Source organism: Dama dama, chromosome 15, assembly GCF_033118175.1.
Source record: "Dama dama isolate Ldn47 chromosome 15, ASM3311817v1, whole genome shotgun sequence".
In the NCBI taxonomy this organism is placed as follows: domain Eukaryota; kingdom Metazoa; phylum Chordata; class Mammalia; order Artiodactyla; family Cervidae; genus Dama; species Dama dama.
This window is the reverse complement of record NC_083695.1, coordinates 9,274,541-9,302,298: the sequence shown is the minus strand read 5'-3', so window position 1 is coordinate 9,302,298 and position 27,758 is coordinate 9,274,541. Positions and strand designations below refer to the sequence as shown.

At 44.3% G+C, this 27,758-nt stretch overlaps 1 protein-coding gene across 1 annotated transcript in view; it reads right to left on the bottom strand.

Moving 5' to 3' along the window:
- NID1 (nidogen 1) overlaps positions 1-10,862 on the bottom strand; it is a 91,598-nt gene extending 80,736 nt beyond the window's left edge. The window contains exon 1 of the mRNA XM_061161426.1: positions 10,386-10,862. Within this exon, the coding sequence (XP_061017409.1) occupies positions 10,386-10,835 (450 nt within the window). The 5' untranslated portion in view covers positions 10,836-10,862. The remainder of the gene's footprint in view (positions 1-10,385) is intronic.
- Positions 10,863-27,758: the final 16,896 nt, after the last annotated feature.

Genomic DNA, 27,758 nt, shown 5'->3' with positions numbered 1-27,758 from the left:
TTCTTGCCTGGAGAATTCCACGGACAGAGAAGCCTGGCAGGCTGCAGTCTATGGGATCACAAACAGTCGGACACGACTGCGTGACTAACACACACACGTTGGTTTTGTTTAGTGTGATAATAGTATGCTGGCTAGTTAGGGAAATGCTCTTATTGTTTTAGAAACGCACATAAAATATTTAGTGAGGAAATGTCATACTGACTTTAATTTACTTTGGATACATGAGTAAAGAAGAATTAATTAAATAGGGAAAATCTTAACAAAGGTTACATTTACGAAATGTGTCCATGGGTGTTCATGATATTAGTATTTCTCTCCTTTTTTGTATGTGTATGAAAACACTTCTAAGTAAAAATTAAAGGGACTTCCCTAGCGGTCAAGTAGTTAAGACTGCACTTCCACTGCAGGGGGCAGAGGTTCAACCCCCGGTTGGGAAACTAAGATCCCATATGCATGTCACAGCCAGAAAAAAAAATTAAGGAAAAAATTTACCTGGGGAAAAAGCAGTTAATAAGCCTGCTCCTTAAGGACTAGGAACCAACTTTTTTCACAAGCAATACAATGGTGAGTGTTGTGATGCCGTGTATGTTATGACGGTAGTGAGTTCCATGAGAGCAGGGACCACGTGGGGTGTCACTCATCATGTGATGTGGCCCCACACACCTGGCCCCCAAATCTGTACACTACAGCGCTGATGAGAGACTGTGAAACGGATAAACCAGTGAAGGAAGGGAAGAAATCAGTGTCCAAGGTGGCACAGTACAAAGACCATGGAACTAGGAATGGTAAGATCTGAGTTCAAGGCCCACCTCAGCACCAGCTGAGTGCCTTTTGACAAGGTATGTGACAAGCTGCAGGGGTCAGTTTTCTTGTCTATAGTATGGGGCTGGTCCTGTCACCTGCCCGAATGACCTCACAAGGCAGCTGCATGTCTCAGATGTGATAACACACGAGCAAGCCTCCTTACACACACAACCCCTGTCCAGACACCGTCACACCCTCCCCTGGACGCTGGCACAGGGGACTTTGCTCTTCCTCTGCCACACTTCCCCCAGAAGTCCTCTATCCAGAGGCAGCATAATTTTTTAAACGCTTCTTATGATAAGATAACTTATAAGGGAAAAATTTCAAACACACAGGGAAGAACCACCCAAAGCACCCACATGCTCCAGTTCTCATTTATCTATTCTCCCCACACATGTGCATTATTTGGTTTTCTCTTCTGAAGTATTTTAAATGAAATCCAAGGCATCCAATTATTTCACCCATCAGTGACTCCCTATGCAGCTCTTCTAGAAAAGCAGCTTGTCTCAAAAATGTTTTTTCTGAACACTTTGTCTCCATCAGGATCCAACAAAGTCCTCACTTTGCATTTGACTGTTTCTAAAACCCTTTTAATCTAGGCAGTTCTCCTTCCTTTTTCTCTAACACCATTTTTTTGCTGAGGAAATGGAAATCTTTTAAAAATAAATCATGTCAGGAGGGGATGGGGATAAATTAGGATCATGGGATCGACGTAACACACTGCTATATTTAAAACAGATAACCAACAAGGATATTGTTGTTGATAACCAACAAGGATACCGTATAACACAGGGAAGTCTATTCAATATTCTGTAATAACCTAAATGGGAAAGTAAATCTGAAAAGTAAATACATGCAGTAAGACATGTGTAACTGAATCACTTTGCTGTACATCTGAAGCTAATGCAACACCGTCAATCAACTACACTCCAATACTGGGGAAGGAAACGGCAGCCCACCCCAGCATTCCTGCCTGGAGAAGTCCATGGACAGAGGAGCCTGGCAGGCTACAGTCCACGGGGTCGCCAAGAGCTGACACAACTGAGCAATTAGCACACACACACACTCCAATATAAAATAAAAATCTTTACAAATCAAGTCACTCATCGACTCAGAATCTCTAATCGCATCCCACTGCTTTATAGAATAAAGAAATACCTAGGAGTCATTCCTTCCTTCATTCATTCAACAAACCATAACGAAGCACCCACTTTGTCCCCCAGACACTACTCCCAGTACCAGGCAGAGAGCGGTGAATAAGGCAGGTCAGACTACCCCACCCTCAAAGGGCTCAGAGTCTAATGAAAAAGACAAGTAACCAACAAGTGAACAAATAAGCAAGCTAGTTTTAGGTGACTATACATGCTGGGATGAAATTAAGACAAGGCAACAAAACATCACACACGGGGGGTCTGTGTCTAAGCAGAGACCTGCGTGACGGGAAGGTGCAGACACATGGAGATCAGACAGAAGAGCCTACACCAGGGTAGGACAAGCTGGCTGTACTCAAGGAAGAAAAGGTGGCTGGTGAGGCAGCAGCCTGGCATGAGAGAAGAGCAGGGTAATAGGACGAGGGCGGGTAGCCAGCGCGGCCGCACCATGTAAGTTGCAGACACGTGGTGAGAAGCTGATGTCAAGCCCAAAGGGAAACGCTCAAAGGGCTTTGAGCCGGCGTGTCCAAGTCTGACTTAGCTCCTCCAGTTCTTGCCCCAGCACTCTCACTCACATTGGCTCTCATCCCATCCCAAAGACACGCCAAGCTCTTCCTCTCTACATGCTCCTGGTCTTAGAGGATGAGCCACCATCCTGACCTTCCCTTTTTTCACATGGCTAACCCCCTTTTTCCAGGCTTCAGTTTCAGGTTGAGAAGGTCCTCCTGACCTTCCATCTACCTCAGTTTCACCACAGTACTTCTTCTACATAGCACTTATCAGAGCGGCAATTGGTCAGTGATCTGTATCATTACTGATTTAATGTCTGTCTTCCTCACTAGACTATGAAGAGCAAAAACAACATTGGTCTCGGTTCAATCTCTAGCTCCAAAGTTTGGCACTGGTCCTGGCATGTTAGGCAACAAATTAAATATTTGTTGAATGACTAGACGATGTATTTCAACACTGCACTGCATTTTATAAGAAATAGCCAGTGTCCTGAAATAGGGCCTCCCAGGTGGTAGAGTGGTAAAGAACCCACCTGCCAGTGCAGGAGACTCAAGAGACACGGGTTTGATCCTTGGGTCAAGAAGATCCCCTGGAGTAGGAAACAGTAACCCACTCCAGTATTCTTGCCTGGAAAATTTCATGGACAGAGGAGCCTGGCGGGCTACAGTCCATGGGGTCTCAAAGAGTCAGATGCGACTGAGCAAGTGAAGGTATCTATTCAACATCTGGTCACTTGATCAGAGAACATCAAAGATCCACGATAAAATGAACCTTAGAGATAATTTTGTTAAACCTCTTCATTTAATAATAAAAAGAGGTCTGGAATAGTAAAAGGGTGATAAATGAAGTGACTGGACCTCAATTATAAATCAGTTAATCAACATGATTCATCAATTTCCTTTTCACTTCTGATGGAAATTAATACTCTATTAAGTATTCTGTGACTCAGCCAGGGCCACTGTTAGACTATAGGAGGCCTTTAGGCAAAATAGAAGCAGGTACTCTTTTCTCTGAATGGAAAGGCCCATGCTGAGGTTCAGGGCTTGGTGAGTGGCCTGTGGGCTGGACTTTAGCCAGTCTGTCCTCTCAGTCAGAGCCCTGTGCTGCAAACCACTTGCATAACCATGGGTGGTGATCTTGGAATTAACCATAAACTTTCTTTGTGCCAGTTAAGTGCGTCAGGTCCATGAGTGATGACAAGAGGCATACGACAATCTCAGGGAGCCAGGCTGGCCCACAAGCCACTCAAAACTAGGATGGAGTTGCATGCAACCTCCCAACAAGCCCAGACTCTAGCCTCCCCAAAAAAGTCATGGGAACATGTTGAATATGGAGAAACATCTATTCAGCTTGTAGTCTGCTATAAAAGAATTTAATTGGAATGCCAAGACATATGAGAAATTATAAAAGGTTGGAAAGGCCAAGGTTAAAGAGCCAATTCAGAAGCGCAATCCAGACATTACAAGAACACATGTTGAAAATGCAATCCACCAGAAGAGCCAAACAATTAATTTCTTTTTTGTTGTTTTTAATTTATTTATTTTTAATTGAAGGATAATTGCTTTACAGTACTATGTTGGTTTCTGCCATACATCAACATGAATCAGCCAGAGGTACACAAGCAAGCAATTAATTTCTTGAGCATGAACGCTGGGCTTCCTGCTGTGGCAGCGGGAAGTTCAAACTACCAGCAAAGTGACAAAGTTCACAGCTGCTGGTTGGGTCTGCAGATGCTACACTAAGGAATATGAACCTTGAAAAGATTTTGCCCTGATGGGTAGATGAGAACACCAACTGGAAGTGCAGAAGGTTCAAACAGAACAAAAGGAAGACGCAACGAGCAGTCCCACACCCTAACAACACCACAAAACCAAGTGGGTGTGTTGCTGCAGGAAACGGCAGATGACGCTATTGATACTATGTATGAAACAGGTAACTAATGAGAACCTACTGTATGGCATAGGGAATGCTACTCAATGTTCTGTGGTGACCTAAATGCGAGGGAATCCAAAAAAGGGGGGATATATGTACATTTACAGCTAATTCACTTTGCTGTATAGTAGAAATGAAAACCACATTGTAAAAGAACTAGACCCGAATAAAAAAAATTTAAATAAATAATAGAAAAAAAGGAAATGGCAGATGAAGCTGGTCTTGATCTCAAATGCAACTGCCACGGAGTCAGTAGGTTCTGTGGGCACAAGTGTTGCTTAACACCATAAACTATATAAGAGACTTGCTTGCCTGCATGATCAAGAATAATTTACAGAACTGGTGCTTCTGTTTACTTTACTGGCTTCTAAAATATTTTGTATGTATACACAGAAGAGTTTCACTCCAATTACTCTAAGAACACTATATATGCCAGAATGTCTAAACACTATTTGTCTGTAATGCTTTCTTTTGCCTTGCTATACTTCCTAGTACATTAAGAAATTGCAGGGAGTTTCCACTTTGACATATTTTATGGTTCTGTATATTACGTGTATGAGGAACATCTTTTTGTTGATGACTTTGAAAGAGTAGCATTAGTTTGTTGTGCATGAAACATGTTTCTCAAAAGTTACATCAAAAAATTGAACATCACAGACTTCCTTGGTGGTCCAGTGGCTAAGACTCCTCACTCCCAATGTAGGGGGGCCCAAGTTTGACCCTTGGTCAGGGAACTAGATCCCACATGCTGCAACTAAGCATTTGCATGCCACAACTAAAGATCCTGCATGCAGAAACTAAGATCTGGCTCAGTCAAATGAATAAATAAAAATAAATATTAAAAACTCTAATACCAAGAGTGAAGTATAGAAGAAAGGTTTGTATTTTTTTTTTTTTTTTTTTTAAAGATGCGATCTCTGCTCTCAGTGGAGAAGAAAGTCCAGTTTTAGAGCACATTGCCTCACGACAGTGTTTAAAGACAACCCAGAGACGCTGCCATGGAGCAGGCAGATGAAGCCACAGAGTTTGGTTACAATCCCCAAAGAAAGGAAAAACTGAACAAAGGAAATGCGCCACACTCTACAACTTCAGGGGCGTTGTTGTCTCTTTGTGGACAGACAGAATAGAGGATGAGAGCAGCAATGATCACAGTACAATGTGCTCAAAGACTTAGCTCAAACCTACTGGGCTCAGGGACTGAACCCAGTTGAGTGGAGCTTGTCTAGAGACTCTGAGCTCCTCAAGGGTTGGGTGTTGTTCCTCCATCACGATTCACAGTGTAGGGCACTTGGACCACTTGCTCCTCTGTGGCTCCCTCCTGACACTGGGACTTCCTTGAGGGCACAGACCTGGTCATATTCAGAAGCTGCATTTCACGTGGTTTAGAGCCCCAGCGACCAGCACAGTCCCACACAACACACAAGAATCCCTTGGTAATCCCTTGGTGGGAATGAAGCAAGTTTTGAAGAAAATGAGCAGCCTATATTGGCATAGAAGGTAGGGTAAAAGTTGGAAGAATATTAGAAGATCTTAAAAGGAGAGTTAAATTTACCCTACCTAAGAAAAGATTCCTATGTGTAAGTAGTACAATGAAAATCAATTTGTGGAAGATGTGGTGTGTGTGTGAGAGACACAGACAGACAGTCGTACAGACACAAGGAAGGAAGATGAGGAGATGAGTCCGGAGAGTCAGGATACAATCTTTTTTCTTCCAAGGATATCCTTTTATTCTTTTCCCATCACAGGAAGAAATTTGTTCCCCACACCAAGTGAACATATTAAATAAACTAATTCATTTCACTATGTGTATGAATCAAGACATAAAGAATATCATATGCAGTTGAATCATGTTCTAGAATTTCTTCTATTGGCCTGCAGGCAATTGGAGCTTTCAATCAGCATGAGATAACCAGCCTTAGTTAATCAAGGTAATATGATTCCAAACAAAAGAAGTAAATTTCTTGATTGTTCTGTACAACTGCATTGTGTTTTTGAAGAACTCTTGCCTGGCGGAGTTCACAGCATTGGCCAAGGCAGGAGAGCTCATGGAAAATGCTCGTTGGATCAGTGAGCTGGCTAAGCAGATTTATAGACTGGCCCACTCCCCACTCATTATCCAGGATAGGGTCCAAAGAATGACTGGCTTCATCACTGGGACTGCGCCACTTCAAAAATAAGAGGTTATTCCACAAGGGGAAACAGATCATGCAACGTCCCACAAGAGCAAGTTGGGCAACCAAGATGGCCCCTCGCCCCACCTTGGCTCAGTCATGAGACTTGCTTTAGTCCGTGAGATGTTAGGAAACAAGACCCAAAAGAGAAGACGTGAAAAAGCACTATGCATTTCCGCTTATGCTCTTACATTTTTGACAACCCCATGAAAAAAGAACATGCTTCAGCTGGCCCTCTGAAACATCACCATCTAATAGAATTTTTAGTGGTAATGCATACATTCAATAACAGCAATGTCAGCTATTATGATTCAAAAACTGAAATTTTAATATTATTTCATTTTAATTAATTTAATTTAAAATAGCTATATGTAGCTAAATGGCTACCATATTAGGCAAAACAGCTATGATACATGATAGACACTTCCCACTTCCCTGCCTAGAGTAGAACCAGATTATCCCAGTTGCTCCTGTTGAAGCCACCCTATATTAACCCACCATCTACTAATTCCAGACACATAAGCAACAAATGCTTATTGTTACATGCCACTGAGGTTTTGTGGTTGTTTGTTACACAGCAAGAGCTAGCTGATACATTTATTTTCTGACTTCCACCTGCCTATCCCAGGAAGAATCCTCCTATTCCAACAAAAACACTGCTCCAGTGGGATCATATTCCTCACTTTCCCAGCACCTGCCAAGCTTGTTCCACCATCATGCACTTGCCCCAGCAGTATCTTCTATTTCTGGCTTCTCCATTTCTGCCTCCATCTACCGAAATTGGACCTGTCTTTCAAATCTTATATGTAATCTTCTCTGTAAAATATTCCCTCACTACTCCAATTCACAGCAATCCCTTTGGTCCATCACATGTTTTAGGGTTGATGTTGAAAGCATCATGAGTCAGACACAGACTTGGGCTGATATCCTAGCTTGGGCATTTTTAATTGATGCTATGGCCTTGAGTAATTACTAATTATTATTCCTTCATCTAAAAAAAGAGGGGCAAGTTGCCGTGAGGATTAAATAATGTAAGACTAGCTAGACCCTGACACATGTAGATATACTCACCCAATAACTGTTTTCCATTTCAGTGAATTTCCTTTCTTTTTCCTAATCTAGTGCCCAGAACAGTACAGACCATCTAGTTCATACTCACACTCCCCGTCAATTCACTTTTTCATTCAGAGCCCTGTAAGGGTTTCTACCAGCTAAAAGAGCATCTATACAACAGACAGTGGTGGACGCTGTGGCATGGCCCCAGATCCCTCTTCAGCTCCTGGGAATGCAGCCCTCAGCCCTCCTCTTTGATAACTGCCTCACCCAAGGGTCATACCTCCTTCCAGGGCAGCCCTAATCTAATCACTGATCACCTTCTCAGGAGACTTGAGAGAGCTCTGAAAGGCTTATCCCACCTCCAGAGCTCCCAGAAGGGTAGCAGGCATCTTGCTGACTTGCATTGAAGCTCAGCTACTCCCTCCACTCAATCCTTCTTCACTGCCCTCCCTTCCACAGGGGTGGATCTGAGGCGCTCCCCCTAGTGAAATATCCTGCCTGCTAATCTCTATCTCAGGGCTTCCACGGTGGCTCAGACAGTAAAGAATCTGCATGCAATTTGGGAGACCTGGGTTTGATCCCGGGGTTGGGAAGATCCCCTGGAGAAGGGAGTGGCAACCCACTCTAATATTCTTCCTGGAGAGTCCCATGGACAGAGGAGCCTGGCCAGATACAGTCCATGGGGTTGCAAAGAGTCCAACATGACTAAATGACCAACACTTTGACTTACAATCTCTATCTCGGGGTCCTTCCTGGGAACTGATCCTGTAGCACAGAAGTTAAAATGTGAAGAGAGCTCTGGGAGTCTTTCTCCTTGATTTGCAGATTAAAACCCCAAATAGGCTTAGGGGACTTCCCTTGTGGTCCAGGGGCTAATACTCCATCCTCCCAAGGCAGAGGGCTAGGGTTCTATCCCTGGTCAGAGAACTATATCCCATATGCCACAACTAAGGGTTCCAAAGTCGCAACTTAAAAAAAAAAAAGATAATTCAGGCTGCAACTAAAGACTCTGCATGCCACAATCAAGGCCTGGTGCAGCCAAATATATAAACATTTTTATAAACAAATAGGCTCAGAAGATGTGGATTGACAGGAATCATTTTTCAACAATAGATTCTCTAAGTCTGTAGAATGTAATGTGTTTAGTCTGATGTCACAAGTAAAGGAGAGGAGGAGAGCCCTAATTTAACACAGAGGTTCTGAGCTTAGAATCCAATGATTTCCCCCCCCCCAATAGAATTCATGGGTCTGTTAACTTAGAAAAATAAACTTAATCTTAATTTTCAGTAGCCCATAACCCAAATTTAGCATTTCCTTCCATTGTAAGTGTAGGCAGCAATTGTATTAGCGCTTAATGACTTTGCCACTAACAGAAGTCACAGATATGCTCCTATCACATTATAGTCACTATATAGTCATTATAATAGGTGTCTCTGAATACTGTTTACAGTCCCATGACCTTGAAAGTTGAGTCATTAGCTGACCATACACTGGAGCCACTACTTCACCTTGTTATTTAATATGCTTTTTTTTTTTTTAAATGACATGTATGACTTCAAACAACTTTTTAAAAATATTTTAACTCGTATTTCAACAGAATTGATTTCCTTGCCAATCCTATGGATTTTATCTTGCACATTTAAAAGCGTAAGAGGGAGTTTTCTAGGCTACAGCAGACTGCCCAAGAAGTCAGGGCGGTGGGGATAGCAAGGGGACACCCTCTGTGGGTGAAGACTTCAAGGGCTCATTCTTTTTCTGCAAAGCCGACAAGCTCCACGTGGGTGTTGTCCCGGGCGCAGTCTGCCAGGATCAGACCAGCAGAGCCATTTCAGGGGCAGGACAGGCTCCAGCCGCTGTTGGCGCTGTCCCCCCGCCCCTCTTCTGGAATGCACACAGCTTTATATGAAATCCACATGGTGCGCGGCAGCGACAGGAGGCGGCACGAAAGGACTTAACCAAGTTGACAGCGTCCCCGCGCCCAGCCAGTCCGGAGAAGCTCCAGAGAGCGAAAGGTCCCTCCCTGTCCCTCTCCCCATCTGGCCCCCCACCCCCCATGGTGACAATGGTCAGCTACAGGAAATTGGATCACCGGGGCGCCCTGCTTTCCCAGCCCTGAACTCTGGACACAGAGCAGAATCGTTGCCAAGACATATCCGGAGTCCGCACACACAAATGCAGGGGCTGTCGACTGCATTCCCGGGGAGGAGAGCTGGGCTTGGCGGTTTTTTTCCTAACCGCGGCACCTACGGGAGTCCCCGGGGCCCGCGCGCCGGCTGCGACCCAGCTCTGGCCTTCGTCCGGCGCCTGGTCCCAAGCGGACCGGGTCCTGTCCCCCAAAAGCAGGGGACAATGGCGAGACGCGCACAGACTTCCCGGCCCACTGCCGCGGGAGAGGAAACTCCGCCCGGGTCCCGGGGTCCGGGGTCACAGAGTCCTGGAGTCTGGCAGTGCGCGCGCGGGGCGGCGCAGACGGGGCGAGCTCCCCAGAACCCAGTGCCCCTCCTCGAGCGACCGTGACCAGGCGGCGGGCAGGCGTCGGCTGGCCGGGCAGAGGCGGGAGCCCACTTGGGCTTGGAGACGGAGCGCCGCAGCCCGCGCCCCGGCGGCCACCGGCCACCCATGGGCCACCCGCCCACGACGCTCAGGTCCGTCCGGCTCCGCGGGCGCCCCCGGCCCGCCCGGGCCTTCCTTCAGACGCCGCCTCAGCCCCCCGCGGCCTCCCGCCCAAGTGCCCCCACCTCCCGCCCCGGGTCGCACTCACGTAGACCGAGTCGATGTCGGATCTGTCGAAGAAGTGGAGCGCGGTGCTCAGCTCCAGGGCTGGAGAGACGAGGTCGTCTCCGGCCTCCAGCTCCAGGTCCCCATGTTCGGGGCCGAAAGGAAAGAGCTCCTGGCGGCTCAGGCAGCCCCCAGGCCCCGCTAACAGCAGCTGCAGCAGCAGCGCCCGCGTCCACGCAGCTCCGCTCCGGCGGACCGTGGCCAACATGTTCCCGGAGCGCCGTCCCGCAAACCGAGGAGCTCTGCGGCCGGAGGCTGAGGAAGGCGGAGATGTAACCGGACGCCCCTCGGCAGCCCCTCCGCGCCTCCCTCCTCGCGAGGTTCCACACCGGGAAACAGGGGAGGGGAGCCGAGGGGAGATGGGGAGGGCCCCGCCCCGTCCGCGGAGGCTGCCCAATGGCCGCGAGGGGGAGGGCGAGGGGCGACACCGCATCCCCCAGCCGTCCGGGTCCGGTCGCCCTCGTTCCCCGCCGGGTAATGGGCGCTAGAGGCCGCGATTCCCAAAACCAACCCAGTTCCTCCCGAACGGCCCCTGCGGGAGGTAAGAATAGAGTGCCGGGCTCTGCACCATTGTCCTTGGCCCACGGCTAAGTCGTGGAGATCCGGCGACGTGGAAATGCCCCGCATGCGGGCACAGCCCACCCCAAAGCTGTTTGGTGGCGTCCGGAGGTCGGACTCACATGGTCAGACTGGTAGGAAGAGGAGGTAGGTGCTGAGGATTAACAAGAAGGGATCCGGCCAGGACCACGGCTATTTACTCAAACATCCATTCTTTCAACTTAACATTGAGTGCGGGATCCTGTGCTTCGTAATGGGTAGTTGGGCCAAAAATCGGGTCCAACCTCCAGAGTCAAAGTCATGAGTGTAGAACACCATTCAGGGTTGGGCAGGGTAAGCCCCCAAGTGATAAAGGACATCGGGACTGGAATAACTGGTCAAGGATAGCGTCTCTGGGGATTTGGAAATCAGTTCTTCCGGAAAGGATAGAATTTCATCCAGGGGGCTGGAGAAGGAACTTTCTAGAAGCTGGAGCGGGTGCCGTTCCCCCAGGAAAGGAATCCTATTCCTAGTAAAACCTTTAATACCAACGCTAGGAATTTGAACTCTCTCTAACATCCACAGAAGAATTATTTAGAGTTTTTGACAAAGGGAGATAAACGGTGTAAATTGTATCCTAAATAATCCCTTGATCATTAATTTGGCCCTGGGTTGAAAGAAGAGACGCAGGGGTCATCCAAGGATCATTGAAAGGAAAAATTTAAAAAGGATGAGGAAAAAAAAAGTGGAAGTTGAGAAAAAAAAATCTAAAAGGCATTATAATAAATAAGGAATAAAACCTGATTATAAACTTGATATGGGAAGGGAGAGGGGAGAAACTTTTACATTGAGTGAAAGGTTTTGAGCCTAGAGCATTGCAAACCCTCTGCTGCATTATAAAGTCAGAGAATGGGAGTTGGGACTTTGGGAGCTGGATTTGTTTGATGTCAGACTTGTTAACCTGGAGAGGTCAACAGGGTCTCAGTCCTTCCCTCCCCACCCCCCAACCCCCAGCCCTGTTGCCAGCTAAAATTAAAGACCTGGGACCCAGTCTGGGAGAATTCTCCCAATAAACAGTGAATTCTGTATCATATTTAGATATTTAGGAAACATGAGTCCTGGACCAGTAGAAACTACAAGGAAAGTCAATGAAATACACCCATGTTTTGCGATCACAATAACCCAGGGAGACAGAAACCACCCCCACATACAGAAGATGGACAGAGAGAGCCAGAGAGGTTTAAATCACTTTGCCAAAGTTACACATCTGGAAGCCTCTATGGGGACCCAGGGTGGTCCGACTCCAGGGACCCCTTAACCACAGCATTAGGTGGAGCCATTATTGCTACAGTTGTTTCCCTTGATGCTAAAGAGTGATTAACACAGCCTGCAATCTGTTGCCAAATTCAGTGGCTTTTCTTTCAATTCCCTCCCAGAGATGCAGTGCCCCGGAGCCTCTGTCCTGCCCAGGAAGACCTCTGACTCTGTCCCATGCTATCCATAGTAGCCTCAGCTGCTGCATCACCCACTTCTGTCTTTTGGTCTCCAGGAGACTCTTCCTCCTCCGTGCTCACCTGAACGGCCTCAGATTTCCCAATGTGTACCCAGCCAGTCTTATCCCGCCTGCCCTTCAGATTTTCCCCTTCCAAACCTCCTTCCCCACACCTTTTATCTCACATCACTGCCGGCTCTGAAGCCACAGTCTGCCCCTGGAATGATCTCACCCCTTCTCCTGAATTCTCTGCCTTTTTAGTACGCAGACCGCTTCTGAAACTCCCATTGGTCCATGGAAATCTCCTTCGCTAATACAGAAGCAAGAGCCTTTCTCCACTCTGCCGGTTCAGGGAAGCTTGGAGTCCAGTCTGTCTGAGGCCTGGGCTCTGCCATTTACTACCCCTGTTCACTTGGGCAGGTTTCTGTGTCCTTCTCGTTTGCATGGAATGTTCGTACCTACAATCAAATAATTGTTATGGGAATTACCCAAGATGATCCACAAAATGCTCCTAGCACCAAACTGGAGCATAAAGGAAGTACTCAGTTAATACTAAGCCATCATCATCTAAATGTATGTTTTTCATGATTCTTATTATTTCCGCAATTACTAAGAATCCACTTGGAGTCAGACACTGTACTAGGAATTCTAAATACAAAGACCGTTAACTCATGATCCCTTTTGCAAGCAGCTCATAGTCTACTGGGAAAGACAGACACACCTGTAACACCGTGGGATATTTAACAGATAGAAAGCAACAGCAGATGCCGCTTGTTGAATGCCTGCTTCTGCTAGATGCTTTATGGAACATCAGATTTAATACTAAAAACAACTGCACAAGCTAGTAGTTTTATAGTAGATGTAGGGGAAATGAGAGCTGCGAAAGTTAATGTGCCCAGTTTCACACAGTCAGTGGAAGAGCCAGGGTTTGAATCCCAGTGTATCTGAAACCAATACATGTATACGTAACCCTGTGGCCTGTAGCCTGCCAGGTTCCTTTGTCCATGGGATTCTCTAGGCAAGAATACTGGAGTGGGTTGCCATGTCCTCCTCCAGGGGATCTTCCTGACCCAGGGACTGAACCCTCTTAAGCCTTACATCTTCTGCATTGGCAGGCGGGTTCTTTACCAGTAGCACCACCTGGGGAGCCTATTTGCATATATGTCTGTTCCCTAATGTCATTAGCATCATCTTGCTTAATAAGTCTGGGGTATACTGTAAACTGTCTCTCATTTCCTATTTATAGCCCTATGCTCACTGCACGTTTCGTGGGCTGGGGGAACGTGACATCTCTGCTGTGCCTCCCATTAGAACAACGTGGGCTGAGTGCCAGCCACTTTAGAATTTATAGTTTCAAATACATGTAGGATGTAATCACAATCCACATCATAGAATATTTAATTTCATACTTTGCTCCGGTCATTATCTAAGTGTATTTAACACCTAGATGTTTCTTTCTAGTTGTTTTTTGTGTTTTTTCTTTCCAGATATAAGCTTCTTGGAGTGAGGATCATGTGTTCTGTTTCTTTTCCAAAGTTCACGGAGCCTAACCCAACGCTGTATGCAACCTTTAATAGAAGTCAAGAGTTTCAGAATTCCCTAGTACTTTTAAGAATCATTTGATATCTGCAGTAGCATTCAGTTCAGTTCAGTTGCTCAGTTGTGTCTGACCCCGTGTTCTGCAGCACGCCAGGCTTCCCTGTCCATGACCAACTCCTGGAGCTTGCCCAAACTCATGTCCATCAAGTCGGTGATGCCATCCAACCATCTCATATATGTACTCACAGTTACATGATTACACCAGTTTTTTTCTATGGCTGGAAATGTAAACCCTTGCATATATTATATTCTTTTAAAAGGGCAGCAGAGGATGAGATAGTTAGATAGCATCACCAACTCAATGGACATGAATTTGAGTAAATTCCAGGAGACAATGAAAGACAGGGAAGCCTGGCGTGCTGCAGTCCATGGGGTAGCGAAAAGTTGGGCATGACTTAGCAGCTGAACAACAACAAAAATTGACTTCTGGTCTGTGCTGTGTCTTTGTTGCCATGTGAACTTTTCTCTAGTTGCAGTGAGTGGGGACTACTCTCTAGTTGCAGTGTGTGGGCTTCTCATTGCAGTGGCCTTTCTTGTTGGGGAGCTTGGGCTCTAGAGCATGCGGGCTTCAGTAGCTGTGGCTCATGGGCTCAGTAGTTGCGGCTCTGGGCCCTAGAGCACAGGCTCAGTAGTTTTGGCACATGGGCCTAGTTGCTCTGTGGCATGTGGGAATCCTCCCAGACCACAGATTGAACCTGTGTCTCCTGCATTGGCAGGCAGATTCTTTACTACTGAGCCACCAGAGAAGCCCCACCAGTTTTCATTTTGTTTTGAAGTTAAACCCTATACTTTTGAGATGTGTACTCTTTTGTTGACAGCTATAATCAGATGAGGCAACAAGACAAAATTTAAAAAGCAGTCTGTAGCTGTAAGAAGCCAAGGTATCTTTTCTGTTTGGCTTATTCAGACAGATATCCAGGCAATTGAGCAGAAAAATAACTCAGTTGTCTGTTTCACTGAAGGAGACATCTGTTATAGTCTCACTCTCCTGTGAGGTTTGGTCACTGACCCCACATGGCCAGGGAAGCTTTCTTTACTTACCAGATGTCATGCAGAGTTCAATATATTAGTGTTTCAATTCCAGGGAAACTCACTTAATTCAGGAATAAGGTGATTGCTATTTTAAAAAACTTAAGCTCAGTTGTTATAAGGATGTGTGCATGTGTGTTCAGTTGCTCAGTTGTGTCCGACTCTTTGGGACCCCATGGACTATAGCCCACCAGGTCTTCTGTCCATGGGATTTTTTCCAGGTAAGAATACCGAAACGGGTAGCCATTTCCTTCTCCAGGGGATCTTCCCACTCCAGGGATCAAACTTGTGTCTCTTGGGCCCCTTGCATTGGCATATTTACCACTGTGCCAAGGATACTATAAATTAAATGACCATCCCTACTAGACGATGAGAATCAAACAGGATTTGGTGCTCAATCTATTGTCTTTTCAAAGGAGATTTGAATTAAAAGTATTTAGAGGAAATACGGTTATGTCCATCAACATATTTCATTTGGAGGATACCACCGTTTTCAGGATAAAGTTTAATCCTTCTATTTCTACATCCTGTTTTCAAATCTGGACATTATGCTGGTTCATCAGACCTCCAGCATAACCTGCCTCTTGTCATTGTTTTATTATTTTTATTTTGATTTGTGTAATTTACAGACTTATGTAAATGTTGCAAGAGTAATACAAAAACTCTCATGTACCCTTCACCCAAATTTCCTCTTAACATTTTACCATAATTGCTTTTTCTGTCTCCTTTTTCTCTCTGTCTCTCTGTATATAGATAGATACTCACACAAGTTTTATCTAGATGATTGAGGATACGTTTTGACCATGATGTTTCTTTGTCTCTAAATACTTTGATGTGTATTTCCTCAAAACTGAAACATTCTCTTACATAGCCACAATATAATAGTTGAAATAATGACATTGACATGACTGTTAACTTTGATCAGTTGATTCAAGTAGTGTATGCCAGGTTTTTCCACTTGATTTTTTTTCAAAAGTAAAATTAGCTAGTAAGGTTTCCTTAAGCACCAGAAGTATTACTCTTGTTGTTTATAAAATCTTATCATCTTTCCCATTTTCAGGGTTTGTAAAACATCTGCATATATTTAGTTCCATTTCCAATCTCTATTTTTCAAATTTTTCACTTCATATAAATTTTCCTCTCCAAAATCATTTGTGAGAATAACAATTATAACCACATTGAATTCCAAGATATGTTCATCCCAAGACAATACTACAGGAAATTTAGGAGATTAGCCCAAAAGCTTATATTAATGACTTTTCAGCTCCAGTTCATAATTTTCTTATTCCAGTAATGGATTTTCATATGTTAATTTAATTACCTGTATTATTTTTTCTATCCTTATGGAGATATAATTGATAAATTAAAATTGTATATACTTAGGCTGTACAATGTGCTATGATATACTTGTGAAATAATTACCATAACCATGTAATAAACACATCTATCACAATTATCATAATTAACACACCTGCCATTTCACATCATTGCCATTTTGTGTGTGTTTATGTTTGTGGTAAGAACACGTAAAATTGACTGTTTTAGCAAATTTCAATTCTACAATGGGGCTTCCCTGATAGCTCAGCTGGTAAAGAATCTGCCTGCAATGCAGGAGACCCCAGTTCGATTCCTGGGTCAAGAAGAACCCCTGGAGAAGGGATAGGTTACCCACTCCAATATTCTTGGGCTTCCCTTATGGCTCAGCTGGTAAAGAATCCGTCTGCAGTGAGGTAGACCTCGGTTCGATCTCTGGGTTGGGAGGGTCTCCTGGAGAAGGGAAAGGCTACCCACTCCAGTATTCTACAATACAGTATTGACTACAGTCACATGCTGTACATTACATCCCCAGAACTTAGTCATCTTATAACTGAAGATGCGTACCTTTTGACCAGCTTCTTCCCATTTTCTTCACTTTCCACCCTCTGGCAACCACCATTCTACTCTCTACTTCTGTGAGAGAATAGCAAAGACTTTTAATATTGTAACCCATGATCACTTTAGATGACCCACATGTATATATTGAAAATATTAGTTGTGGGACTTCCTTGGTCCAGTGGTTAAGAATCTGCCTTTTAATGCAGGGGATGTGGGTTTGATCCCTGGTCAGAGAACCAAGATCCCACATGTCGAGGGGCAACTAAACCTGTGTGGCACAGCTACTGAGCCCTCACGCTCTAGAGCCCATGCTGCACAACAAGAGAGGCCTGCACACCACAACAAGACTCAATACTGCCAAAAAAGCGAGAGGAAAAAATAGTGATTTGTGCTAGATCACACTCATGGCCCAAAATTGTTGAATATCACTCAATCTGAGTTGAGTGCAAAAAGAGTTATCTTTTCTTGGTTTTCTTTTGTTACTAAATCTTCATAAAGTCCCATTTTCACGTAGTAAAGTCTATTGTAACAAAACTAAACAGATCAAAATTACACAATGAAGTAAATTCAGCATGAATTGTGATGACTGATGTGATGACTGGTGAGGAGGTTGTTAGACCTTGATGGCTCATTACTTCGTCTTAACTAGTTAGACGACAAGTAATTACAAAATTATGTTTATGAAAAATGTCCTTGTTGGAATGGGATTAAGCAGTCATCACCATTTGGCCTCTGGTTCTATGCTTGATGCTGAGACCAACTAACCATTGAACAAAGTGAGTGGGGAACAGATTTTCCAAAATTTAAAAAAAAAAAATTAAAATTTGTTTCCATATGACATCAAGTATACTTAGGGGGATAAAGTTAAAAAAAAAAAAAAGTATGTTGAGCTAGAACATCTTTGGACCACCTAGTTCTGTAGTACAGGCCACATATCATCCCTCTAGTGCTTAGAATCTGTACCTTCCGGGCAATATTGCATTGTAAACATCTCTCCAGATATTTTATCTTTCTATAAAATAGACTAGACAACTGACTTCATAGATGAGACAACTGCCTTCATGGGACTATTTTAGAGGGTATGAAAGACTCCAATTCCTGATTTACCAACTGTTTTTAATTTTGCTTTTTGAGCTTGAGGTTTTCCTTCCAACTAAAATAATTGGCCACCTAAGTTTGTGAGTTATGAAAAGCATGTTTTGACATAACAGAGAATTTCAAGGGGCTAAAAGAGGCATGAGAGAACACCAATGAAAACAAAAATAATAGCCTGGGACAATCAGGATGCTTAAGACACGATTGGCCTATTTCACAGGCCCATGGGGGTCCGCTGGGTGTATCCATTCAAATATTCAGGACAGGGCATAATTTTTGATGGGTTAATTGATGCCAAATAATTTTATCTAGCATTTGATGATTATACCATTAATAACCTATACTGGTAATTTATCATCAATCAGTATTTGTTAAGAACCTACTAGGTACCTGATGCTGTTCTGTGATGTGAATAAAAATAAATTAGAGAGGAAATTAGGATAATAATTTAAATGGTGGATGGAATATTATATAGCCATTAAGATGAATAAAATTGGGTCATTTGTAGAGGTGTGAATGGACCTAGAGTTTGTCACACAGACTTAATAAGTCAGAAAGAGAAAAGCAAATATTGTATGTTAATGCATATATGTAGAATCTAGAAAAATGGTACTGACGAACCTATTTCCAGGGCAGGAATAGAGATGCAGATGTAGGGAATGGACCTGTGAACACAGGGGTGGAGGGGGAGTGAGTGAGTGAGTGAGTGAGTGAGTGAAGTCGCTCAGTCGTGTCTGACTCTTTGCGACCCCACGGACTGTAGCCTACCAGGCTCCTCCGTCCATGGGATTCTCCAGGCAAGAATACTGGACTGGGTTGCCATTTCCTTCTCCAGGGGATCTTCCCGACTCAGGGATCGAACCCAGGTCTCCTGCACTGCAGGCAGACGCTTTAACCTCTGAGCCACCAGGGGTGGAGGGGGAGCGTGGGTGAATTAGGAGATGAGGATGGACATATATATGCTATCAGGTGTAAAATAGCTAGTTCACTTCAGTCACTCAATTGTGTATGACTCTTTGTGACCCCATGGACTGTAGCACACCAGGCTTCCCTGTCCATCACCAACTCCTGGAGCTTGCTCAAACTCACGTCCATCGAGTTCGTGATGCCATCCAACCATCTCATCCTCTGTCGTCCCCTTCTCCTCCTGCCTTCATTTCTTCCCCAGCATCAGGGTCTTTTCTAATGAGTCAGCTCTTCACATCAGGTGGCCAAAGTATTGGAGCTTCAGCTTCAGCATCCGTCCTTCCAATGAATATTCAGGACTGATTTCCTTTAGGATGGACTGGTTGGATCTGCTTGCTGTCCATGGGACTCTCAAGAGTCTTCTCCAACACCACAGTTCAAGAGCATCAATTCTTTGGAGCTCAGCTTTCTTTATGGTCTAGCTCTCACACTCAAATGTGACTACTGGAAAAACCATAGCTTTGACTAGATGGACCTTTGTCAGCAAAGTAATGTCTTTGCTTTTTAATATGCTGTCTAGATTGGTCATAGCTTTTCTTCCAATGAGCAAGTGTCTTTTAATTTCATGGCTGCAGTCACCATCTGCAGTGATTTTGGAACCCAAGAAAATAAAGTCTGTTACTGTTTCCATTGTTTTCCCATCTATTTGCCATGAAGTGACAGGACCGGATGCCATGATCTTCATTTTCTGAATGTTGAGTTTTAAGCCAGTTTTTCACTCTCCTCTTTCACTTTCATCAAAAGGCTCTTTAGTTCCTCCTTGCTTTCTGCCATAAGGGTAGTGTCATCTGCATATCTGAGGTTATTGATATTTCTCCCAGCAATCTTGATTCCAGCTTATGTTTCATCCAGTCCAGCATTTCACATGATGTACTCTGCATATAAGTTAAATAAGCAAGGTGACAATATGTAGCATTGACATACTCCTTTCCCAAGTTGTAACTAGTCTGTTGTTCCATGTCCAGTTCTATCTGTTGCTTCCTGACCTACAGATTTCTCAGGAGGCAGGTCAGCTGGTCTGGTATTCCCATCTCTATTATAAGAATTTTCCATAGTTTGTTGTGATCCATACAGTCAAAGGCCTTGGAGTAGTCAATAATGCAGAAGTAGATGTTTTTCTGGAATTCTCTTGCTTTCTCTGTGTTGGCAATTTGATCTCTGGTTCCTCTGCCTTTTCTAAAGCCAGCTTGAACATCTGGAAGTTCACGGTTCACATGCTATTGAAGCCTGGCTTGTAGAATTTTGAGCATTACATTGCCTTTGGGATTGGAATGAAAACTAACCTTTTCCAGTGCTGTGGCCACTGCTGAGTTTTCCAGATTTGCTGGCGTATTGCGTGCAACACTTTCACAGCATCATCTTTAAGGATTTGAAATAGCACAACTGGAATTCTATCACCACCACTAACTTTGTTCACAGTAATGCTTCTGAAGGCCCACTTGACTTCCCATTCCAGGATGTCTGGCTCTAGGTCACACCATCGTGGTTATCTGGGTCACGATGATCTTTTTTATGTAGTTTTTCTGTGTATTCTTGCCACCTCTTAATATCCTCTGCTTCTGTTAGGGCCATACCATTTCTGTCCTTTATTGTGCCCATCTTTGCATAAAATGTTCCCTTGGTAGCTCTAATTTTCTTGAATAGATCTCTAGTCTTTCCCATTCTATTGTTTTCCTCTATTTCTTTGCATTGATCACTGAGGAAGGCTTTCTTATCTCTCCTTGCTAGTCTTTGGAACTCTGCATTCAAATGAGTATATCTTTCCTTTTCTCCTTTGCCTTTCGCGTCTTTTCTTTTCTCAGAGATTTGTAAGGCTTCCCTGGACAACCATTTTGCCTTTTTTGCATTTCTTTTTCTTGGGGATGGTCTTGATCACTGCCTCCTGTACAATGTCATGAACCTCTGTCCATAGTTCTTCAGGCACTCTGTCAGATCTAATCCCTTGAATCCATTTGTCACTTCTACTGTATAATCATAAGGTATTTGATTCAGGTCATACCTGAATGGTCTAGTGGTTTTCCCTACTTTCTTCAATTTAAGTCCGAATTTTGCAATAAGGAGTTCATGATCTGAGCCACAGTCACAGGAAGCCTAGCTCAGTGCTTTGTGATGACCTAGATGGGTGGGATGGAGGTTTGGGAGGGAGGTCCAAGAGGGAGGGGATATATGTATACACATAGCGGATTCACTTCATTGTACAGCAGAAACTAACACAACATTGTGAAGCAATTATGCTCCAGTTTTTAAAAAAGAATTTACACAGGTGGGTGTGAGAGAGAGTTTGATTGGGGTGATTAGGGAAGTCATATTCAAGGATCTGTCTTTGGAGGAGAGGTCTGAGGAAGTGAGGGAGTGAGCTGTGGTGGGGCAGGGTGAAGGAGATTTCCAGTTGAATGTCTGGGCAGGGCTGCACTGGGGCACCAGGAAGTGCAGATTTCAAGTTCCTGAACGAGAAGGGACTCCCTCTGTTCAAAGAATAGCGATTGGACCAAGGAGGCAGAACTGAGTGAGCCCCAGTAAGGGCTTTGGACAGTTGGCCATCACCTGAAAATAATTCAGTAACCACCAGCCCATGTGGTTTTCCATGAGGCAGTTGGGGTGATTTGGGAAATGATACTCCAGAAAATTCCTCAGCCAGCCATTCCCTAAAAAGGGAATGTGCTTGTGCTAGTCAGCTCTGACTTGTATAAGACTTCTATGTCAAAACCCTGACTTTAGGCTCTCCCAGCTGTCCCTCTGGATGTTCAGAGTTCTGCTGCATTTGACTCTAATGTACCTCTCTGAACTTACTTCCACTGGCTGACTCTCAGTACCCTTCTTTTCTAGTGAGTTCTTTGCTGTCAGAAGGTAATTTTTGCTGGTGGTTTTCCACCTCTTCAGGTGAAATGCTGCCAGGTTGTGGAATACCTCAAGTGGGGTCTTATCAAACCTCTTACATACCCATTCACTCCTCCTGAAACTGGGTTGCAAAAGCAAGCCCATCTTCCCTGAAGATAAAATCCAAGTACAGTTTCTTACTGCATAACCAGAACCGACTTCTTGTGTTTTCTGTGGGTTAAATAACAACCCTAGGAACAATCACATTGCAGCTACCTCATGATGATCAGTTAATAGATAAGAAAGGTCAGTCTAGGGCGTCAAGAGGCTGGAAGAGCAGGCCTGGCCCAGCTTATCACACAGGTCAGAGATGGGGGTATATTTTCAGGCAATGAGGAGTCACTGATAGTGTCTGAGTGGTGACATAGTGGAGTTGTCTCTATCAGTATGCTTTAAATGGAATTAGTGAAGAAATGTCATGAAAATGGGAGCATCTGGGACAATGGAAAGATATCAATCCATCATGGAGGTGAACTCAAGCAGGGGAGAAAGGAACAGGGGGTTGTGGTAGCCACGGAAGGGCGCTGCTCTGATCTGATGCAGGGAGGACAGCCGACTGACGGAACGGGTTGCAGGCCCCCCGCCCCCATGCCACATCCAGCCGTGTCCCCCTCTCCTGAGTTTGATGAGCAGTCCCCCTCCTGCAGGAAGCTTCCTTCACCTCCTTCAGGTGATGTGGCCAAGAGTCACGCCACAGCCTGAGTGTCTTCCCACCGTCCTCCTGCTTCCCCCGCCTCCTGTTACAGGTGTGAGACCTGTTCTGAGTCTGATGGTCCTCCCTGCCTTCTCCTGCTCCCTTGGTCCTCCTTAGGCCCAAGAAAATGGGTCCAGGTTGGGGACCAGCTGACTCACCGCCTGGCGGTCAAAGGGGATGATTAACTCTGTGCCATTCACAAGGTACTTGGGCTGGCCAAAAAGTCCACTCAGCTTTTTCTGTACGATCTTATGGAAAATCTAAATGAACTTTTTTTTACCAACCTGGTATGTATCACAGGGCTTCCCAGGTGGCCCAGTGGTAAAGAATTGGCCTGCCAGTGCAGGAGGCATAGGAGACTAAGGTTCGATCCCTGGGTCGGGAAGATTCCATGGTGTGGGAAATGGCAACCCTCTCCAGTATTCTTGCCTGGAAAATTCCGTGGACAGAGGAGCCTGGCGGGCTACAGTCCATGGGAGTTGCATAGAGTCGGACACGACTGAGTGACTGAGCATGCACTAACCATTATAGCAGCCTTGTGAGGGTATATGACAGTCTTCATTTTACTGGTGAGCAAACTGGGACTCAGTATTTAAATGGTTGCCCAAGGTCTCAGTAGCCAATAAATGTTATAGCTGAGGTTAAAGAACATGGTCTTCTTCTAACGGCAAGCAGAATACTCTTTCTACTCATGTAATTATATTCGACTGTTTGTGTAAACATTTTTAAAGCCAGTCTGAGACTATTCCTTTGCTGACAAAGGTCCATCTAGTCAAAGCTATGGTTTTTCCAGTAGTCATGTGTGGATGTGAGAGTTGGACTATAACTAAAGCTGAGTGCTAAAGAATTGATGCTTTGGAACTGTGGTGTTGGAGAAGACTCATGAGAGTCCCTTGGACAGCAAGGAGATCAAACCAGTCCATCCTAAAAGAAATCAGGCATGAATATTCATTGGAAGGACTGATGCCGAAGCTGAAGCTCCAATACTTTGGCCACCTGATGTGAAGAACTGACTCATTAGAAAAGATCCTGATGCTGGGAAGGATTGAAGGCAAGAGGAGAAGGGGACGACAGAGGATGAGATGGTTGGATGGCATTGCTGACTCGATGGACATGAGTTTGAGTAAGCTCCGGGAGCTGGTGATGGACAGGGAAGCCTGGTGTGCTGCAGTCCATGGGGGTCACAAAGAGTCGGACATGACTGAGCAACTGAACAGAAGACCATTCCTGAAATAGAAGTATTTTTTTTTGTATTCTAACCTGCTCATATATGCAAATATTCTATACAAAACTGCCATTAGAGGTTACATTGTTGTTGTTTAGTCACTAAGTCGCCTCTGGCTCTTTGCAACTCCATGGACTATAGCTTGCCAGGCTTCTCTGTCCATGGGATTTCCCAGGCAAGAATACTGAAGTGGGTTGCCATTCCTCTCCAGAGAATCCTTCTGACCCAAGGTTCAAACTTGCATCTCCTGTATTGGCAGGCAGTTTCTTTACCACTGAGCCACCACCACTTTATATTCACTTTTTTCCAGATAGCATGGTAATGTTCATGCTGTGACAAAGCTTTCGTAATCTTTACTTTGCAAACATTGCATCTATTAGCACTTAATTAAGCTGAGCATTTCCCATCTGTTAACATTTAGGGTGTTTCCTTTTGGGGAACTATTACTAAAAAACATCTGCAGTGAATATTGCTCTTTCTCTCTGGGCATTATTTCTTCCAATCTTCTTCCCCAAATAGAATTGCTGGGTTAAAGAAAGTGAACATTTTTATGGTCTTTGATAATGTATTGCCACTGTTGGGAGTGAGGGTAGGGAGAGGTGAGAGGTAGAATGTGGACAAAATCACCACTGACACTGGAGAAATGAGACGTGTACCTTTTACTTTTTCTGTGTGTGTGTGTGTGTGTGTGTGCGCGCACGTGGGCGCTCAGTCATGTCCGACCCTTTGCAACCACATGGACTGTAGCCTGCCCGTCTCCTCTGTCCGTGGGATTTCCCAGGCCAGAATACTGGAGCAGCTTGCCATTTCCTCCAGGGGATCTTCCCGACCCAGGAACTGAACCTGAGTCTCCTGCGTTGGCAGGTGTATTTACTGCTAAGCCACCAGGGAAGCCCTCGTACTCTACTAGATCAGTGATTATAGCCACATCTCATCTTGGCTGAGAACTCTTTAGTTTACAAAGTATATCTACAATCTCACCTAATCTGCAGGAGTACTTTATTTATTTATTTATTTATTGCAAGAGTACTTTAAACCTCATCTTACAGATGAGGAAACTGAGGTTCAGAGTAAATACTTGGCTCAGGGACACTCAATTATCAAAAGGCAGTGCTCGGTCTTCAAAGGCAGGGCTCTTCCCTTTAAAGAGCTATAAGAGGACAACTCGGATCACTAGTGACCATTTGGTCTTCGTCCAAAGAGGCTGCTGCCCAAGAGTTGGCTACATTGGCTTTTTGAAATAATGCTGACTTCTACACTTGGCCAGGTAGCCTCTTCAGCTTTCAGAAACTCCACCAGGTTCCAGAAAAAAAAACACTGTCTTCCAGAAGAGTGGTTCCCAGCAGGGTGGGCTGAGAGGTGAGAGGCAAGGAGAAGGGATGTGGGGTCAGAGTTCCCTTCCCTGGATTCCAGTAGGCTTGGGAGTGTGCCCAGGTCTGGGGAGTAGGTGGGACAGCAAGGTGGGAAGGAAGGGGCTGGACAGATGGAGAATCATTGATCAAAGCTGCCCGTCTGCCGACTGTTGGAACTGGACTTTCTCCTCAGGCTCCATTCCAGATAATTCCCATCACTCCATTTAGTTCTGATTACAAGTGACCCATTCCTTATGCACAAATGAAGTTGTAAGCACAAACAAAATTTAAACCCAGACATTGAAAAGATATCAAGGAGGGGCATTTCAACCTTTCTTCCCTATTTTTTTTTAAAGTTTATTCTATTGAAGGATAGTTGATTTATAACATTAGGTTAATGTATGCTATACAGCAAAGTGATTCAGTTATACATATGTATACATTACTTTTCATATTTTTTCCATTATAGTTTATCATAGGATATTGAATATAGTTCCCTGTTCTATACAATAGGACCTTGTTTTTTCTCCATCTTATGCATACTAGTTTGAAGCTGGTAATCTCAAACTTGGGCTTCCCTGGTAGCTCAGACGGTTCTGCCTGGGTTGGGAAGATCACCTGGAGGAGGAAATGGCAACACACTCCAGTATTCTTGCCTGGAGAATTCCATAGACAAAGGAGCCTGGTGGGTTTCAGTCCATATCTCACCTTGGCAACCACAGGTCTGATCTCTATTGAGTTATTTGATTAAAAGGAAAATGGTGTTCATTTATTTGTTTGTTCATTCTTTCAGCATCTGCTATGTGCCGGGTAATGTTTTAGCCTGGGATAGGTGAATGCTTTCTGTAAAGGGCCAAATAGTAAAGACTTTAGTCTTTGTGGATCAAGAGGTAATGACCTCAGCTCTTAAAACAATTTTCTCTCCAAAAGGCTAAATAGTGAGTTTTTGTTGTTATTTTGGTTTGTTTTTAAAAAAAAAAATTTAAATGCAAAAAATTTCTGCATTAAACTTATATTAAATCTATATTCAAATGAAATATAGATAATGATATAGATGTGCGGGTGACCTCTCTAATAAATTAAACAATGGTCTAAATTGGTCTTTATTATCTGAATATATCATGAACACTTGTGGATTCTGAGACTAAATATTGAATGGTGTCAGTCTTCCCCCCCAAAAAAGTAAGCTATTTTTACAGCTTAAAAGAAATTTTAAAGTTCTTATTTCAACTTTCAATTTAGAAATTCACTGGTCTTGGCATTCTATATCCTTGGCTAAGTCAATAATTATTTCATGTAAGCTTATTTTTCAGTCATTTCATTAAACTGCTTTTCCATCAAAATAAATAATATATAGTAAAATAATAAAATATAAAAATATTTCTGAGCTTACTGACTATTACTAAAACTAAGGTGGGTGGGGTTTGGCCAGTGGCTATTATTTGCTGACCCCTGGTTTTAGGCACTGGGGATAGAGCGTTGAATGAAAGAGATGAACTTTCCTTTTATCATGGAATTTACATTCTAATTGAGAGAGACAGAAAATAAATATAATAAGTAAATTATCTAATATGTAAAAAGGGCTAAGTGCTATCAAGAAAACAGAGATGAACTGGGTATTGGGAATGTAGTGATAGAAGGAAAGTGTGGATTTTGTTTATTTATTGAAGTATAGTTTCTTTACAATATTGGGTTGCTTTCTGCCATAGGGAAGTGTGAGTTTTAAATCAGGTGGTCAAGGAAGGTCTCACTGTAAAGGTGTCAACTGAGGAAAAACTAAGAGGAAGCCAAGGAATGAGCTATGAGGATTCCAGGCAGAGGAAACCGTCCGTGCAAAGGTCCTGAGGCAGGAGCAGGGCTGGTATGGAGGCAGTCAGGGTGGCTGAGCCAGGGTGAGAGGGAGGAGTGGTAGGTGAGGTCAGTGTGTAGACTCCTGTGCGTGTGCATGTATATGTGAGTGTGTGTGGTGTGTGTAGACTCCTGTGCATGTGCATGTGTATGTGAGTGTGCGTGGTGTGTGTACGTGTGCTTCTGTGGCGTTTGGGGTGTGAAGAGCAGCTGCTGAAAGGGCCACCACCTGGTATCTGAATTCTGCCTTATTTTCTGAGCCTGATTCTGTTCTGCTCCTCCCGATTAAACCATAAAGGGTTAGGGTTAGGGTTAGGGTTAGGGTTAGGGACCGGCTATGAGTCCTTGCCCAGGGTCATCTCACCTGATCCTCTCCAGTCTGTGCAGTGGCTTGACCCAGGCCTGCCCCCTCTCCTGGCCTGTGGGGAAGAGTTAGAGTTAGGAATACAAGCTAATGAGCAGGGCCTCTGTTTTAAGGGGGAGTCAAAAACTCACTAGAACATCAGTTAACCTCTCAGATTGGAAATGAAGGGGAAAAATAGACGATTTCCTATGAGAGGTGAAAGGACAAATGGGAGGGGGATGGATATTTTGGGTGGTTGTTTTTCAGGATCTTTACTGTAGGAGAGAAAAAATGAACCACTTCCTGCGAAAGGAAAGACCCACCCCGCCCCCACCCCCAGCCTATGTGTACCAAAAGGAGGGGAACACAGATGGTGCTTTCTATTTTAGGGCATCACCTAGTACAGCCAGGCCATCTGGGACCC